Source organism: Myodes glareolus, chromosome 24 (assembly GCF_982192425.1).
Source record: "Myodes glareolus chromosome 24, mMyoGla1.1, whole genome shotgun sequence".
Classification (NCBI taxonomy): Eukaryota; Metazoa; Chordata; class Mammalia; order Rodentia; family Cricetidae; genus Myodes; species Myodes glareolus.
In genome coordinates this window covers 6,857,771-6,876,596 of record NC_142049.1, presented here as the reverse complement: position 1 = coordinate 6,876,596, position 18,826 = coordinate 6,857,771, and the positions used below count along the sequence as shown (strand labels likewise).

Below are 18,826 nucleotides of genomic sequence, written 5' to 3'. Positions count from 1 at the left end.
AGGTAGAAATAGCACCAATACAGATGGCGATGATTCCTCCAACACGCAGGGTAATAGCAATAAAAGCAGGATCATACCTTGATATTGTCCTCTGGCCAGGAGTTCAGCATGGTTGCAAGGTGGCCCTTGTCATGAATGGTGATGAACAGCCCACTAGGAAACAGAAGCATGCACACAAAGAGAAGCCAGGCAGTCAGTATGGAAACAAAGCAAAGACCCTGAGCACCAGCATCAACTGCATTGCCCACTTTTGCCCCCAGCCACGCGGAAGATGGATTTTGTCTCAATGCTCTGGAGGGTCCTGGTGTCTTTCCCAATCGCTTCTCTCCATAGAATCAGGAGTGCGCGGGTCAAGGGCATGCCTGCCTGGAGCCATCTTCTCTAGAGAATGCATCTTCTCTTCTTTTTTCTCTACATCCGGTACCAGAATCCCCTGACTCACTAGCCCCACAACTCCCTTAGCTGCGATGGGTCTGCTCTCCAGGTACTTGCTTCAGAGCACAGACCACATGGCCAGGACCAGAAATTGGACATGTGGGTTGGGATGTTCAGATATGTGTGCACCAGGCTCTGAGATGTAGCTGGGAAGGGAAGCGGGGGAGGGGTGCTTATGAAATATTTTTCTCTGTCTGCATGAGAGTCAATACCAAATTTAGACTTAGCCTTCCAGTCCAGCAGAGGGCGCAGTTGCAAATGTAAGCTAATAGAGCATGCTATGCTTCATAGCTTGCTACTTAGAATGTTTAATACAGACTTCAAAGGCGTGGATATGAATCTTCTGTTTTAGGGCTAGAGATGAGAGAATGTGTACATTTGCAAGTTCCCTCCTCGCTCTTTCTCACATTAGTAGATAACCTGTAAAATTTACACACTCAAGTCTTTATCATTTTAGAAGTGCAACAAGGTTTCCTGGCTTCTGGGAGTGACATAGGATAACCCTTCTGAAGACAATTATTATAAAGTCACTCATATATAAACAATTTATATTACCGCTACGCTATGAAATATGTGTTTTTGGTTTACAGCCAAATGGTGCTAGAAGCGGCAAGAGCATCTGCCTTTGAAAGCAGGAGCTATTCTTTGCAGCTTTCTGCCTGGATGCAAGCCTATCTCAAACGACTCAGAACAACAGAAGGCCGACTTACAGAAGGCCCGAGAACAGGGTTGGGGTTAGGAAGAGCAGCTGGGCAGTGCAGGGGAAATCGGAAGGGAAGAAACTTCAGGGACCCTCAAGTCTGGGTATAAAAAGCCCTGCCGTTGGATGGCTGTGAGTAGCAGGGGCACTGACACAATTGGTTGTAGCAAGAAGCCCAAAGAACTGAGCAGAGGCCTCAGTTTTGGGCAGACGGAGCTTGGAATTTGAATTCAGTTTAGTTAACTCTCTTAGAACAAAGCATAATCCAGCATCTATAGAAGACAGGATACCAGGGGAGATATCCATTATAATGACGTGCTTATATCATTTATGTTTAGGTTTTCAAGATAAAATGTGTGTGTGTGTGTGTGTGTGTGTGTGTGTGTGTGTGTGTGTGATGTCCTCACACACATGCCGGTCACCCATGCATGTGAAAGTCAGAGGTTGAAATCGTGAATTTTCTACCTTATTTTTTTTGAGACAGTGTTTGGCTGAGCTGGGTGACCGGCAAGCCCCAGAGCTAGCCTTGCCTATTCCTCCCTATTGCTAGGATAGCAGCTGTGCATTGCTGCCCTCAGCTTGTTTTAAATGTAGGTGTTGGGTATCACACTGGGGCCCTCACGTGTTCATGGAAAGTGCTGTTTCCCACTGAGCTATGTCTGCAGCCCCCATAAAGAGTCCTGAACGCCATCCATTTTCAGAACGATTCTTCCTTCTCTCTTCTATCACTAAACTGAAAACAAACAACCAACCAAACCAAACCAAAATGAAAGCCCAGCTTGTCTTCAGAGTTGCTGCATGCCGTTCCTCCCTCTAATTCTCCACCCACAGTAGTGTGTTTTTTATTAGCTTTGTATGACTAAACTTTCAATAGCTTCACCATTTTAAAAGCAATGAACACTTTCCAGCTTTTATCTCCTCTGGTTTATTTTTTTTTTTAAGAATTATTTGTTTTTATTTTACATGTTTAAGTGTTTTGTCTGCATGTGTGTATGTGCTCTGTGTGTGTGCAGTACCCCTGGAAGCCAGATGAGGGTGCTGGGATTCTCTGGAGCTAGAGTTACAGGCAGTTGTGAGCTGTCTGTTGAAGGTGCTGAGAACTGAACTCTAGCCTCTGCCAAAGCAGCAAGCTGTTTCTCCAGTCCCTCCTCCGACTCCTTGATAGAATCTGATACTTTTGCTAATTCCCTGTCCCCAAATGTTGGCTTCCCCAGTCTCCATTTTTTGAGTTTTCCTCCTTGTCTGACTACTCTTGTTTATTCTTTTAAACTGGCCATCCAGCCGTATTTGTGCTAACATTTCTCAATATTTCCCCTCAGTCTTCCACTTTCAGTATTCTGTGTGATCTCATCAACGCCAAAAGCGTTTGGACATGGACCTTCGGATATCTCCACTAGAATTTCTCATTTTAGGTGCTATTGACATTTTGGGTTAGAGAATTCTTTGCTGTGTGGGTGAGGTTGTCCTGAGCCCTGCAGGGTTTTTGGTATCATCTTTTGCCTCTACCCACTATATGCCAGAAACTCTACCCTCTACTCTGCTGTAACAACAACAGCAGCAACAGCAACAACAACACAACAACAACATAGAAACAGCAACAACAGCAACAGCACAACAACAACAACATCTCCAGTTATTAGCAAGTATCCCCAGAGGGGACAAGTGTCATTACAAACTTGGAAGGAATTGCTCTAGACTTCTATTAACTGCCGGTCTGATGTATGTCAAGGGCACTTAAATTTAACATGTCTACGACCAAATTTAAGATGGAGGCTCTCACCAACAGTGACTGAAAGGCAAGATAAAGCTGACTCATTCTTTTCATTCACAAGTCTCAGTCACACCGGCTTCCTTTCCAGACCCTGTGCGGCCATGTCCAGGCTGCTCTGCCACTATGCTTCCTCACTTTTCCTGCAGTTAACTCCTTCGCATTATTCTGGAAATTTCCAAGTCCAGGTAGAAGGTTCTTGGTATGAGTTCACGGTCTGTCAGCCTTGCAGGCACAGTCGTGTTTACTGTGTGGCTCCTTGGCTAACGTGCCCTCATGAGACTGTAAGCATCACAGAAACAAACCGTGTGTCTGTTTTTGTTGTCGTTCAACACCTTCCCCTCCAGCTTAGTTTGTAACCCGTGCTGGGCACATCGCCTTTGGACACATGGAGCTGTAAGCCAACAGGTGATGATGGTCCAGCAACAAAGGGGAAAACCGTTGGATGAAACTAGGTGAGTCGGCACTAAGGCGAGGTGTGTGTGCCCTGAAGGGACCCTGTGGGTGGTGCTGGGCGCTGCTAGTCAGAGCACAGAGGATGGTGAATGGGCCAGGGGAAGGAAATACACTGAAGAGTTGGGGGTTCAGGTTCTATTTTTGAAGCGGGCAGTGTAAGCATCTGAGTTAACTTACTCATTAAGCTTGATAGCTTCCAGGTGAAGAAGACTAGACTAGCCCTCCCCCCAGGATAGGCCTCTTCCACTCAGACTGTTTCGAGCTGTTTCATTGTCAGCTGAGGTTCTCAGGAAAACGAGAAGCCACACCTGTGTTCTACAAGCTGATTAAAACGGTGATTACGGAGGGTTGGAATGCTGCCAGATCATCTTCCGCTATCTTTAGTTCTCTGTGTCTGACCTAACATCCTCTGATTTTTTTTTTTTAGGCAAATACTTTGGGGCGTATTAACAGATCTCTTATTCCACTGAAAGCTAAGAATGCTATCAGATAACATCGGAAGCCTGTAGCAGATGAAGAAGAATATTTGTTTTTCTGTGCTGTACCCTGCCCACCTGAGTACAGTGAAAATTCCTGATAACCCTTGCTGACCTCACCTGTGGACATCACGTCCCCTCTTTCCTTTAGAACCCTCCTCCCCTTCCTTTTGTTTTATTGAAAACCATATTTGAGCTCGAAGTCCTCACCACTCCTTAGGCTATACTTGTTAAATTCCATTTTTTGCTTGCTAATCTGTCTTTTGCGAAAGGGCTTATTCCAGCAGAGAACTATGAAGGGCAGGCAGGCCTCTCTCTGTAGGAGAGTGCTTCTCTCCTGCACTAACAAGGAGGCTGCTTCGCACTAGGAAAACCAGGTGCCAGCCCCAGATTTATTGATGTCTCACTTAGGGGAATCATCTCACCCACAGCAATGCCCGTGGCACGTTTCTGGCTTCGTGGCTTTACTTTGGAAAGGTCTGAGGCCCCGTAGGATGTTTGGTGGGGGTGGGGTGGAGGAGCACGTGTGTGGATGGGTACCAGTCATGCTCTGGTGTAGAGCTAAGTGGAGCGAGTGGTGTGCAGCTAATTGCAAACACAGGCAAAGTGTGATTACTAAAATTATATGGTGCGTTAAAATCAGTCCTCTTTATTGATAATAAGAGGGAGAAGGGGGCGGGGTGAACAATTTTACATTTAAACTTCCGACCTGATGAAATGTTGAGGGCTCATTCATTCTCTTTCTCTTAAAGCGTATTTATTGGGGCTGCAGAGATCAGCTGTAACATTTCCCCCTTCTGAAATGTATTAAGAGTTTTTAAAATGTTCTTATAAACTATGTAGCAAAGGACTGCTCTGGATGTGGGTTTCGAGGTTTTCTTCTTTCTGTGACTCTTGTTGGCAAGGGAGTGTGCTAATCCAGAGAAGGATTGTAGGCCCCAGAAGGATTCTCGAGAGTTTGTAGGCAGAGAGTGAAATCCCGAGTGAATGTATCTTGTTGACAAGGCAGGGCCATGCTGAGGACCCCGCGTGTGTTGGATCCTGGGACTGGGCAAAGCCTTCCCGAGGAAGGCTCAGAGGAAGTGCAAAGCATCCTGGGGTCTGAGTGAGTGCTGAGGGTGGTGCAGGAAAGTTCCTGAAGCTTTCTTTCTCTACCAGCTACAGCCTGAGGACTGCCCCTTAGAGAGACTGCTCATGCAGGGAGGGCCTGAAGCTGCCTCTCTGCTCGTGTGTATAACAAACGGGGGCTGCAGCTTTGCCCTCCAAGTTTCCTGTGTCCTCAGGGCTTTCATTTCTCCATCCCTCCCCTGCTCCAGTTAGGTCAGTCCCTGGAGTTGGAAGCAGATAGGGAGGTAGGGGTATTTTCATTCTCTGCCTGAAGAGCATCCAGACCAGCTCAGAAAGAATCGCCTGTAAAATGTCCCCAGTAAACTATTTTCAGTTCTAGCGACTTCGCACTCAGGGGAAATAAATGTTTCCAACAGTAAAGGGTGATGGGATGGTTCCTCCCATTTCCATAAGATGTTGCTAGCCGAGGAATGCATTCCTCCTCAATGACCTCAGAGAGAGTACCTCGGTGCCTTGGTGCTTTGGGAAGCTCCCTTTTCAGTCCTGCTTGGCTGCATCTGGAAAGCGTAATCACATGGTAGTGATCGCAGCTGGTCCGATGGTCGGAGGATTTAAAACACGGCACCGCCTAAGGAGGCTGCCTGTGGCTGAATAGGCATATGAGAGGGCTTCTGGAGGGAGGGTAGCACAGACAAGGGGTTAATATGCCTGCTTTGCAGCCACAGCACCTGGGCTCAAGGCCTGACGCTGCCAGTCCCTGGTAACACACTTGTGCACATGTTACTTTTCTGTTCCTAAGTCATCTGGTCTTCACATGCAAAATGGAAGAAGTGGTCCCACGTGCTGTCTATCTTGGCTATAACGTGGTGTAGGGGGTCCTTTTGTTTATGTGTTGCTTTCATTGGTTAATCAATAAAGAAACTGCTAGGCCTGATAGGGCAGAACTTAGGTAGGCGAAGACAGAACTGAATTCTGGGAGGAAAGAAGTAGAGTCAGAGAAAGCCACCATGGAGCTGCCAGGTCAGACATGCTGAATCTTTCCTGGTAAGCCACGACCTCATGGTGACATACAGATTATTAGAAATGGGTTAAATCAAGATGTGAGAATTAGCCAATAGGAGGTTAGGGATAATGGGCCAGGCAGTTTTTAAATGAATACAGTTTCTGTGTGGTTATTTCGGGTGTAAGCTAGCCGGGCGGCCGGGACAACAAGCAGCCTCCTCCTCCTGTTACAATAATAGTTAAAGAGGACAGACCATATTTAAATAGTGTCTTACAGTGTCTCCTATACACTGGTCTATCGTGTCTGGTATGACTCAACAAACGGTAGCTCTTCCTGTTGCTGGCCATGTAGGCTCACGGGTCAGCTTGTCTGGCCTCAAATGCTGGCACAACATTCTGGAGGCATAACGCTCATACCAAATGCCTGGCAAATGCTAGAATCTGATTATGAGCATGCCTTTTGGTTAGAGTGACAGCCTGTCTGTCCCAAACCGTGATTGGCAGTTGCAGGGCCTTTTACTGATGTCAGAGGAAGATCGTCAGAAATAAAGTATGGTGGGCAGAAAATCTCTCATGTAGAGGTCATTGCCTGGTGGGGACAATGTGGTGGTTTGAAAGAAAATGGTCCCCAAAGGGAGTGGCACTATTAGGAGGTGTGGCCTTGGTGGAGTAGGCGTGGCCTTGCTGGAGGAAGAGTGTTACTGTTGAGTGTAGTCAAGCTCCAATCACAACCAGTGAGGCAGACCCCTTCCTGTTGCCTATGGGTCAAGATGTAGGACTCTCAGCTCCTTCTTCACCACCATGTCTGCCTGCAGGCCACTGTGCTGGTAATGGACTAAATCTTTGAAAATATAAGCCATCCCATAAATGATTTTCCTTTATAAGGGTGGCTGTGGTCATGGTGTCTCTCTTTACAGCAATAGGAACCCAACTAAGGCAAAAGTTGATACCGGAGATAAGGGTATTGCTGTGATGGGCCCGACCATGTTTGTTCGGAGGAATATGGACTTTGGTACTTTGGGTTAGAAAAGCAATTGAAAGTCTTAAGTGCTCCTTAATGGGCATCTTAGTAAGAACATGGCAGACAATGGTGCTGAGTGTGACTGGAGCTGTGGGGGCCTGGTTCAGGAGGTTTCAGAGGAGAATAATATTAGTATGTGACCTAGAAACCAGTCTTATGATATTTTGGTGAAGAATGTGGCTGCTTTTTGCCCTTGTCTGTCAAGTCAAGAGTTTTGGATTCATTCCTACGGCAGATGAAAACTCTAAACGGCCTCATATAGACTCTGTTGTGTGGTTATTTGTGGTAACGCTTGTTGCGTAGCTTTGGCCAGCAAAGAAAACGCAACACCGGATTCTTCTCAATTACAGTTTAATCAAGAAACCTTGAATAATCTTCTGACCCCGGGGAAAGCCAGCCCACATCTAAAATAGCCCCTGGGTAGCCAACTCGAGCAAGCCACGTGGGAAATACGGATAGGCCCAGGTACACAGAAACAAGCCAGATCCTTAGCTTTAGCCATGTATGGAGTTATTTACAACTGAAAGCACATTCCACCCAGGGGGTGGGGTGTAGAGGTCAGCGCCATCTTTAAGGTGTGGCACAAAGCAGCTCACTACAAATGCTAATGAAGATTTATAATGAAAAGGAGCAAGTTGAGCTAGGAAAATTACAAAATGTACAAGCTGAGGAGAGAAGTAATAGCAGGAGTGGAGTTGAGTGGAATGGAGCTACATCTTGTTTTGAATGAGATAAATGGGTTAAGAAATGGAATAAAGGGAGCAGAGACCTCAGGGCTAGATCCCAACTTGTGAAAAGGAATTAAAGAAAAGTTTAGAGTTGGGTGTGATATGACACCTTCAAACCTAGCACTCAGAAGGCAGAGGCTGGCAGATCTTGTAGTCAGAGTCCAGCCTGGTCTACAGAGAAAGTCCCAGAATAGTCACACCTAGGCAGTGAAGTGAACCATGGAGACTAGAAAGCTGGTGAAGACGGAATTAGACAAGGGGGCTATGTTCTAGCCCCAGTAAGCAGCAGGACTTGGCAGCTTTGGTCATGTGGTTCTGACTTTAAGGAGAGAAAAAAACAGGTTATGGAACATTTCTCCATGACTAAGGAAAGCATCTGAGGACCAGGCCTCTGTCAGGATGTCCCTGAATGGAGACCCAGAGAGGCCACTGTGTGAAGCTGTGAAGGAGAAGCCTGGATTGCCTTGGAGCCCCCAAGATGTCAGCGATTCCAAAGTCGTGGGATATCTGCCAAGGAAAGCAGGTATTTCCCCAGTATACTCCCTTCCCCATATCATGTACCATTATACGCTGGAAGTATGTGATTGTTTTTTTCCCTTAATTTTGATTTTAGAGGGAATTACAGTTAAGAGATGGTATGAACCTCAGAAGACATTTTAAATTTTGGACTTTTAAATATTGTTGAAACTGTGACAGACAATGGGGACTTTTAAAGTTGTACTGGATGCATTTTTGCATTATGATATGGTTATAATTCTTTAGGGGCCAGGGAGTGGAATGCGGTAGTGTGAATGTGATTGGCCCCCATAAGCTCATAGGGAGTGGTGCTATTAGGAGGTGTGGCTTTGTTGGAGTAGGTGTGGCCTTGTCAGTGCATATGGAGGAAATGTGTCACTGTGGATATGGACTTTGAGGTCTCCTGTAGTCATGCTATACCCGTGGGACAGACCACTTCCTGTTGCCTCTGAGTCAAGATGTAGGACTCTCAGCTCCTTCTCCAGCACCACATCTGCCTGCATGCCGCCATGTTGTGCCACGATGATAATGGACTGACCCTCTGAAAATGTAAACCACCCCAAAGAAATGTTTTCCTTTATAGGGGTTGCTGTGGTCACGGTGTCTCTTCACAGCAGTAGAACACTGACTAAGACAGAATAAAAGGTTGTTTGGTGATACACAGCTGGGATTAAACATTGTCTAGGATCCCCGAAAGAGCTAATGTTCAATGAGGGTGAGATTAAAGGCATCTTGGGAGGAAGCATAAATCACAAAAGGACAACATCCACTCGGAGCTTTGGAGTAAGGGTGCAGAGAGAGGAAGGAATAAACACATGTTCAACGAACGTGCACTGAGCACCTAAGCTACTCCTCTACCTACTTCATCAATGAGATCTGAAAGGAATTTTTGTTATTGACCACTCATCTTGTCATAAAGCCAAAAGTCTTCTTTCTATCCATGTATGAAAGTATTGTTTCTGTTCCCCCAGTGCAGCCTCTGCTATCTCTTCCAGGCACAAGGATTTGCCAATAGGAAGAACAGCCTGGTGGTGACTGTGGCTAAACAATAAAACAGAAGCGGACATAACCAACCTGTCTAAGAGCCAGTGTGTGATTTATCCTCTTTATCTCTCTTTGCCACAGCAACCCATACAGTTCTAGATAAAGCTACTTCCGGAGCCTGGGACCTGGAGTGAGGGAGACACAGAGTTCAGCATGAGGTGGTTATTGGAGTGTGTGTGTGTGTGTGTGTGTTTACATAAGCATAAAGTGAAGTACAGAATGGTGACGTGGGATTTCCCTCTGTATGCTATGAATACCATCGCTTAATAAAGAATCTGCTATGGACCTATTGCAGTGCAAAATAGGGCAAGGTAGGAATTCTAAACAGATAGAAGACTCAGAGATGCCATGTAGCCTCCACAAGAGACAGATGCTGGACACTGGAAGGAACCTTACTGGTAGGCCACAACCACAGGGTGATACACAGATTAATAGAAATGGGTTAATTTAAGATGTAAGAGCTAGCTGGGAATACAGTAGAATTATTGGCCAAACAGTGTTTTAATTAATACAGTTTCTGTGTGGTTATTTCTCATCTAGGCGACCAGGAAATGAACGAGTACCCTCCAGCTACAGAATAAAGCCTATTTTAAAGTTTATTTTACATGTGTGTGTCTGTGTCTGTGTGATTGCATGTGTACACATATGTGCTCACAGAGTCCAGAAGAGGGCATAAAGTCCCTTGGAGCTGAACTTACATGCATTTGTGCACCATCTGATGTGGATGCTGTGATTTGACCACGGGTCCTCAAGACCGAGTAGCAAGTGCTCTTAACTATAGAGCCACCTCTTCAGTCCCATTGAGATTTTAGAATTGTTTGTTGGAAAGCATGACATCACCATGGTCCACTTTGATCAGCAACCTTCCCCCAGGGATGTCTCACACACAAAACATGGACACTCTGGCGAAAGCAGAAGGGAGAGGCCGACCCCTTTGAGGGGGTTCCCAGTTTCTTTCCCTCAGCTAGAACTCCGACGATGACAGCCATGGAAGAAGATTCCATTCCTGAAAATATGCTTTGGGAGTAAATGACGGCTTGGAAATTATAGATTTCAAATTACATCTCATTTGATGAGACCATTTGCTGTTTAGGAAGGGTTGGGCTGCATCTGTCTTATTCATTGTGGTAAAATTGTCGTATGGCACGGTGCCATGCACACAACAGGTACTCTCTAGTCTGTACATGCATTGGGAACAAGGAGGGTGCATGATGAGTGTGCACAATGTAGCACCAAAATGACATTAATCTGGGCCTTGAATTTCACACTTACAAACCGAGTGCGTACCATCTCAGGATGTTTATGTGAAGGCCTCCACCAAGCAACATGGATTGTGTGGCCCCCCTACTTAGATGTTAAAATCTTAACCCCACACATCCGTGGCTTTACTTAGAGATAATGTCCTCATGGGACAGCCAGTTAGGATGATGTCATTAGGGTGGAACTTCTTTTCAGAAGGGTGCTGGCCTCGGAAGAAGGGAAGACGGTGCCATATAAAGATGATTGATGGTGACGGATGGAGGCTGAGGAGACCAGACTGCCATGTCTGAGACAAGGACGGCAAAGGTTTACCAATGAACAATAGAGGCCTGGGAGGGCGAAGGGGGATTGTTTCCTTCAGCGGTCAGAGAGTCCTAGGCCCTGCCTTCAGACCTGTTTCAGAGTGACAAATTCATTCCTGTTGTTCCAAGCCACCCAGCTTGTGCTAACTTGTTCCAGCAGCAATAGCAGTTGAAGAAGCCAGCTCTCCAATTCTTGTGTGGTAGCCCCGAGGAGCTGGTCAGCACAATTCCTTCTCTATATGTTTCCCAATTCTAAACTAATTTTTCTCATTCGTATTTTTATTTTTTATTAAGTGAGTTCTTCGATCATTTCATACGAATTTGTGATACAGCCTGGTTACTCTCTTCCTCTACCCTCTCCTACCGTCACCCAGCTTTTGTCGAGATGCACCCCACCAATCTTTCTCAGATGAAGGACTCTTAGTTTACTGTGTGACTCACTTGGTTTAATCAGGGCCACCTGTATGATCATCAGGTGACTCTCCATGGGAGCTTGGTGGGGGTCACCAGTGGGCTCACCATTGAAGGCAGTCACTCCCCCTGTCCTGACTACCAACAGGAAACAGTTTAGCCTCAACAGGCAGGGCAAGCAGGCTCACTTCTCTCTCCTTGTCTGGCTGTTCTTGTGTAACCACTGCAGCTGTCTAGAGTTCATGGAGGCAGTGGCTCTGTGTTGCCCATACGATGGCACGTCACACCTCTTTCCCCCATCCTCTGGTTCTGGGAGCACAATGTTCTCGGAGCCCTGGAGGGGTGATTTAAGTACCTTGTTTAGGGCTGAGCAGCCAATCAGCACTTACGCTCTGCATCTGGTAAAGTCCTAGGTCTCTGCCCTCATTGCAGTTCACAAAATAGAGGAGAGGCTTCCCTGATTAAGGTCAGGAGCGATGACTGGTGTTAGAGGCCAAATTAGCTGAAAGTCTTCATGAAATGTCCTGAAGTGGCATGGGCAGGACTAAAGTGAGTCCGTGTAGCCCAGGCTAGCCTCAAACTTGTTGTGCAGCTGAGGATGACCTTGGCTCCTGATCCTCCTACCACACTACCCTCTGTGTGCTGGGATTACAGACTTATACCCCAAGGCTCAGTTCATGTGATGCTGGAGGACAAACTCAGGGCTTCATAGAGAACAGGTAAGCACTTGACTACTGAGCTACATCAAGTTCAATGTCTGTTTTCCTAAATTCAGGGGTGGTGTGGGAGGTCCTTCTGTCTATGTGTTATTTTCATCGGTTAAAGAATAAAGAAACTGTCTTGGCCTGTGATAGGGCAAAAGAACAGAGTTAGGCAGGGAAAACTAAAGTGAATGCTGGGAAAAAAGGAGGCAGGGTCCGAGAGTCGCCAGAGTCAGACATGCTGAAACTTTGCTGGTAAGCCACTGTCATGTGGCGATACACAGATTAATGGAGATGGGTTAAATTAATATGTAAGAGTTAGCCAGTAAGAAGCGAGAGCTAACAGGCTAAGCAATGATTTAAGTAATATGGTTCTGTGTGACTATTTCGGGGCTGAGCAGCCAGGGACCAACAAGAGGCTCTCCCACTACACAGGGGCAGCCTCCCCCATCCAATAGAGGCCTGTGAATGACATCACTGTCTCCAGTCTCCATCAGGAGGCAGAAAATTATTCTTGACTTTGAGAATTCAATGACACCGGAGAGAAAGCAAAACAAAGATAATGTTCACTCTTGAGAATGTTATTGCTTTTTTGAGAAAAAGTCTCTTAACCCTTATCTTGAGGGTCTGCCAGGGAGTGACCCTTCGACGGGTCTTCAAATAGAACTGGAAAGAAATGACAACCCAGACCAACAAAACCCATTGAAATTCACAGCATTTGTTTAGACTTCTTGGCACCAAGTCCAACATAAAAGGAAGACTTAATTAAAACAGGGTCAATTGCATTGGGGGAACCTCTGCAGCACACGCAGGAGGAGAGGCCTGCCCTTTCAACCCCATAACAAAGACTCGCTGTTGACAGAGAACCGCCATTCCCCACAGTTTTGGCTGGAAGGCAACCCATTCTTTGAAAAAGCCACGTGAAGCTATTTTAAAAGCCCACCAGCACTTTCCCTAAAATCAGTAGCGCTCAGGAGAAACAGTCTAAGTGTAGGAAGTAGACTGAAGCATCCTCTAGGCTCTGCAGGCCACAGACCTAGAGAGTATGAAGTGAAACCAATGCCCATGGTCTGTGGGGGCATGACGAACATGCCCACAGACAGGGTAGGTGTCAGTGGTGCGTCACGTTGGCTTTACTTTCTCTCCTGCGGAACAGTTTGATTATTTAAGCACACAGAAGCACCACAGCTTAGTTCCTGTATACTGGACAACCCATCCTGTTTGGACTCTACTTCCTTCTGAGGTGGGCTGCTACAAAGGGAGTGGATGGGTCTGTGCTCTTCACCACCCTCTGGGGGTCCCCTTTCTTCTGACCTTCTTAGATGACAGTGAACTTCCAGTGGGCTTGCTTTTGGAGAGAGGCTTACAGTTGGGGCAATGATTTTTATCTAGGTGACACCAACTGGACGTTGGGGCGCAGAGGGATCTCTTGATCTCAGACCTGTAAGGTGAATCATCACCTTCAGCCAGCATAGCTTCATGTATTATGTTTTGTGGTAGACATGGTGCTGGGCACATGGGACACAGGGACAGATGGAATCGGCTCTGGTCCAGAGGCCATTCTGAGTTAGGATCAGAAAACAAACAAACAAACGAAAAGTCCAAACCAGCACAATAGAGTATGTAACAACACCATTATTGGAGAATTACAGATAAGCATTAATAGCACAGCTATATCTCAGCATGGAAGAGCAGAGCTGGCTCAGGAAGCCCACTGGCCATCTCCTCTCTCCGTCACCTCCTGGCTAGTGTAGTGTGGGCTTCCCTAGGTAGACTGAGCATCACAAAAGGAGGCACCATCCCCTCCCCTCCCAGTGATTCCCATGGGTGTGCACTTATGCAGCTGTCTAAACACAGTTCAGCTGGCAGATGCAGGCCAATTTCATTCACTCTTTCCTTGAATGTGGGAATGGGGCAGTGAAGCCAGGGCTGTAGGAATTTCCCACCGGCTGCGGGATTATGAGATTATCAGACCTTTCCCAATCTGCTTCCCAGCAAAGGCAGTAGAACAGAAAACTACTGAGACCCTAGACTCTTTGCTTGTAATCCAGCTCACAGAAATCCCTGGAATCACGGCAATAACTTGGATTTGAAACCAGACAGAGCTGGGTTTCAACTCCAGATCCACTGAAACCTGGATGGGTCATCACTAGAATGAAGCTGGGATCATTATGTCCATCCCACTCAGCCCATGTGAGTGTACCCATGCACAGCAACACGATGCCATCAAAACAGCCTCTTGGTACGTTCCAAGTTGGGTTAGAAATGTTTGCCAAAAAAATATAGGTCAGATCCCCCAAGGGACCCTGAATTTCCTGCCTTGGTTCAAAAACGGGGCAACTGCAAATTCTGGTTTCCACGTGCCCTGATGCAATCACTGTTTGCTTTCCATTTTGTTCTGCAGAACTTGCTGATCTGCAGATCTAGCACACTACAAACACTGAACGCCCACTATGAAAACTCAAGGTTTTTTTTTTGTTTCAATTTTAATTGTTATGGGGGTGCATGTGCGGAGGTCAAAGGTCAATTTTCATGGAGTCTATTCTCCTTTTTCGTCTTTGTGTGGGTTCTGGGGCTCAAGTTAAGATTGTCAGGCATTTGCAGCAGCATCTTTACCCACTGAGACATCGTGCCAGCTCCACCCCCACATTTTTTTTAAAAGGTCATTTTTTTAGTTGTATTTTTTTTTTTTGGATTCTTCTCCATATAGTCATTGAGATCCAAATAATAAGGGGCTTGAAAGATGGCTCAGTGGTTAAGAGCGTTAGTTGCTCTTTCAGAGGATCTGGGCTCAATTCCTAGCACCCATGTGGTGGACCATAACCATCTGTAACTTCAGTTGCAGGAGATCTGATGCTTCCTGCCAATCTCCATGGCACCAGACATGCAAGTGGTACACAGACACATATGTGGGCAAAACAAACACACATTAAAAAAAATGCCCTGGCAACAACAACAACGTAATAAAACAAGCAAACTCAAACATGCCGAATGAGATACTTGATTTGCAGATGGTACAGCATCCACTCAATGTCACAAGTCTGGGAGCCAAGTGTAACTGTCCCTTTACAACCAGGAGCTGTGATGACATTGCTGCCATAAGAAGGAATCAGAGCTGGGGAGAGGGTCAGGGCGTAAAGTGCTTGCTGCACAACCTGAGTCTGGATCCCCAGCTGAGTCTGGATCCCCAGCACTATGTTTTGTAGACGTTAGCATGGCCAGGCACATCTGTAACCCTGGTGCAGAGACAAGCAGGTCCCGAAGCCTTTTTCGCCAGTTGCCTTAGACAAAGTGGTGAGCTTCAGGTTCAGGGAAGACACCGGTCTTAAAAAAATCAGATGAACAACAACCGAGGGAGATACCTGGTATTAACATTTGGTATTCACATGTACCTGCATATACACAGCACACACATACTATACACACACCACACTACCACACCCCTCACATACACCACAGACACACACCACACTCCTCACATACACCACACCACACATACACACCACACACACACACACCAAACACACACAGATCACACATAGCACACACCACACACACAGACACCATATATACACATATACCACACACATACCACATGATACACACACCAAACACATACCCACACCACATACACTCATATAAACACAGCACACACTCACACACACACCAAACACAACACTACGCACACACACACCACACACTCATACCCATACCACATATATGCACAGCACACACTCACACACATACCACACACTCACACACAGACACATATACCACACACACACACACACACACACACACATATCACACACACACACACCACATACACACAAATACACCCAACAACAAAAAGGAGTCAGAGCAATGTACAAAAGCAGATGAGAAGCTACTTTGCTTCCTGTATCTGGCTGAAGTTTAGATATGCTTCTCTTAACACAGAGAAAACTCCTAAGAAGTTTGCAATTATTTTATAAAATTAATTTTTGGCCTTCCTGGATTTTGCAAATAGAATATATTTCTCTAGCCTCTGGGTGATTATGAGGTGGATCTGGCAGCAGAAAATTGCTGACTTGAATTCCCCAGGTTGGGGAGGAATGTCTCCATCCACATTCTCTGAGTGAGACGGTTCCGAGGAGGTACGGAAGGTATGCAAACACTAACGACCGCAGGATTTCATAAAAAGCCTCCACACGGAAGCCAGCAGACTGCCCTGCACGTCTATTGCATTGTCTGCCCCCTCCGTGGTCAGCAGGGAGGAAAAGGCCACACAGGTGGCATTTCAGCTCAGTCCACATAGAAAATGACCATGGAATCGGAAAATGCCAACCCTGCAGCTCCCAGATGCTTTCAATTAGACCCGAGAAGGTTAATATAGTTTCAAACATGACTGGAAACATTCAGATATGCCAAGGAACCCAGGAAGAGTGGGTACAAAGGAGTTTCTTTACCTATTGTAATATTTACTCTTCCAGAAATAATTACCACAGACCCCAGAGCCCCTTTATTCCAAGAAGTCACACTGCACGCTTATTGCTTGCTTTCCTGGCCACGAACGTGGCAAAGGCTCACACATGTCTCTACTTTATAAACCAAACTCCTCGCTGTCTCCTTTCGGCTGCTGGCGAATCGGATTCTCTGGGAAATAAGGTTTTGGAATGCGTTCTAACTCAGAATTTTGATATCCGAAGCAAATACTCATCAACCCGTGATCGCTGTCCTGACTCAGAGGCGGCTAGTGAGTCAGTTGTTTACACATCTGTGTGAGATGGAGAAAAACATCCTCTCTGCTCGCTTTCCCAAGGCAGGTTGAAGAAGTCCTCACACAGACCTTTTTCCACTGGCTCATAAATCTCTGCAGTTTCCCAGCCCTCACCAGCACGTGGAGACACCCTGACACAACAGGCCCCTGTGCAAAAGCTATAAAAACTCAAATGCATTTCATGTGAGCATTTCTGAGCAATCCTAAGAGTAGGCATTGGAGGCCTATCTTGAAGCAATTTGTAAGCGGAAGTCCCAAACCTCTTTCGTTTATCATATGAGTGTTTCTGGGGCTGCCACTGCAAATTAGTCATGAAAGCTGGAATTTAATAAGAGACAGAGGAACACAGTTTCCAAGAGGACAAAAGTTCACCGGGAACACATACAGTTGAATCCCAGAGACCTTCCACACTCGAAGCAAATGTTAGAGACAGCAAAGCGCCTGGAACTATTGTCTCCAAAACACCACTCAGCTGGTGCTGTTAATCAGGAAGGACACGTTTGACCCACTTTGTGGTTTTGACCAAGTTTAGCCTTCAAACTACTCATATCATTAAAGGAAGAAATCCCAGAACACTCAGATCAGATTAGTCAGTGGCCAAGAAAGGATGTGCTTTGAAATGACGAGAATGTCTGCATCCCAGGGATAACAGGCCTCGCGGAAAGCACTACATCTGTGAGACGCTGGAGAGCACAGGTTCAGAGGGGCTTTCCCAATGTTTCAGACTTTGCTGTAGCAGCGGCATCACCTTGGCAACCAGTCATGTTTGAGCCTTAGTTTTCTTACCTATAAAGTAATAGCAACAAACAAACAACACACATACAAAACAAAAAACAAAAATCAAATTGAGAACAATACAATTATATATGGTGATGTGGGAGGTCCTTCTGTCTATGTGTTGCTTTTATTGGTTAGTGAATAAAGAAAGTGCCTTAGTCTGTTGGCAGAACTTAGGTAAACGGGGAAAACTGGACTGAATGCTGGGGAAGGAAGGTGGAGAGGGAGACACTATGGAGCTAGAAATGCTGAAACTTTGCTGGTTGGCCACAGCCTCGTGGTGATACACAGATGAATAGAAATGGGTTAAATTAGTATGTAAGAGTTAGCCAATAAGAAGCTAGAGCTAATGGGCCAAGCAGTGATTTAATTAATACAGTTTCTGTGTGGTTATTTTGGTTCTGGGTGGCCAGGACAAACAGGCAGCTCTCCTCCAACAATATGGAAACCAAAGGAGAATTCATAGAAAACAGTGAACACACTGCTTGTTGCATTTGGAGTCAAAGAATAAAATTCCTTGGAGAAAAGACTTAAAGCATTTCAATATTAAAAAAAAAGCTATCAAACCACGTGGGCATGATGAGATAGCACAAATCTTTGATCTCAGCACTTGGGAGGCAGAAGCAGATGGATCTCCATGAGTCTGAGGCCCTTCTGGTCTACATAACATGTTTCAGGCCAGTCAAGGAAACACAGTGAGACCCTGTCTCAAAACTAAACAAAACAAAACCAAATAAACAAAACCACAGATAAAAACCAAACAAACAAAACAAAAAAGCTATCAGAATCTGGGCAGTGGTGGCACATGCCTTTAATCTCAGTGCTCTGTGAGTTTAAGGCCAGCCCGGACTACAGAGCAAGTTCTAGGACATCTAGAAACCTTGTCTAGAAACCCACCCCCACAAAAACAAAGACAAATGAACCCCCCAAAAAAACTAGCAGAGTACAGGAGGCAATAGTAAGGTATACAAGAAAGGAACAAAGAGGTCATAACTACCAGAACACTGTTAGCAAAATGGTAGCAGTCCTTACTCATTGATAATTATTTTAAACGTAAATACATTAAATTTGCTAATCAAAAGTTAGAGAATTTCTGAATATATAAAGTACAAAGAAATCAGACATATGCTTCTAACTAGCGACTCACTGTATTTGTGAGGAAACAGGCTGAAAGTGAGAGAGGAGAAAAACTATTCTATACAAATGGACATCAAAAAGGAGAGGTAGCTATACTGAACATCAGAAAAAGTAAACTGTAAGTCAAAAATTATATAAAAGAGATACAGAAGGTTATTATATGATGGTAGAGGAATCAATTCATCAAGAAGGCTTAATGATTATTACTCCAAAATTAGAATTATGAATTAATTCAGTAAGGTTGAAGAACACAAAATGGTTATAA

At 45.5% G+C, this 18,826-nt stretch overlaps 1 protein-coding gene across 3 annotated transcripts in view; it reads right to left on the bottom strand.

Moving 5' to 3' along the window:
- Nucleotides 1-18,826, bottom strand: part of Me3 (malic enzyme 3) — a 178,697-nt gene that overhangs the window by 63,835 nt on the left and 96,036 nt on the right. For all 3 annotated transcript variants that reach the window (XM_087901562.1, XM_085682983.2, XM_048435135.3), the window contains exon 5: nucleotides 78-153. In XM_087901562.1, coding sequence (XP_087757688.1) covers nucleotides 78-153 — 76 coding nt within the window. The remainder of the gene's footprint in view (nucleotides 1-77; nucleotides 154-18,826) is intronic.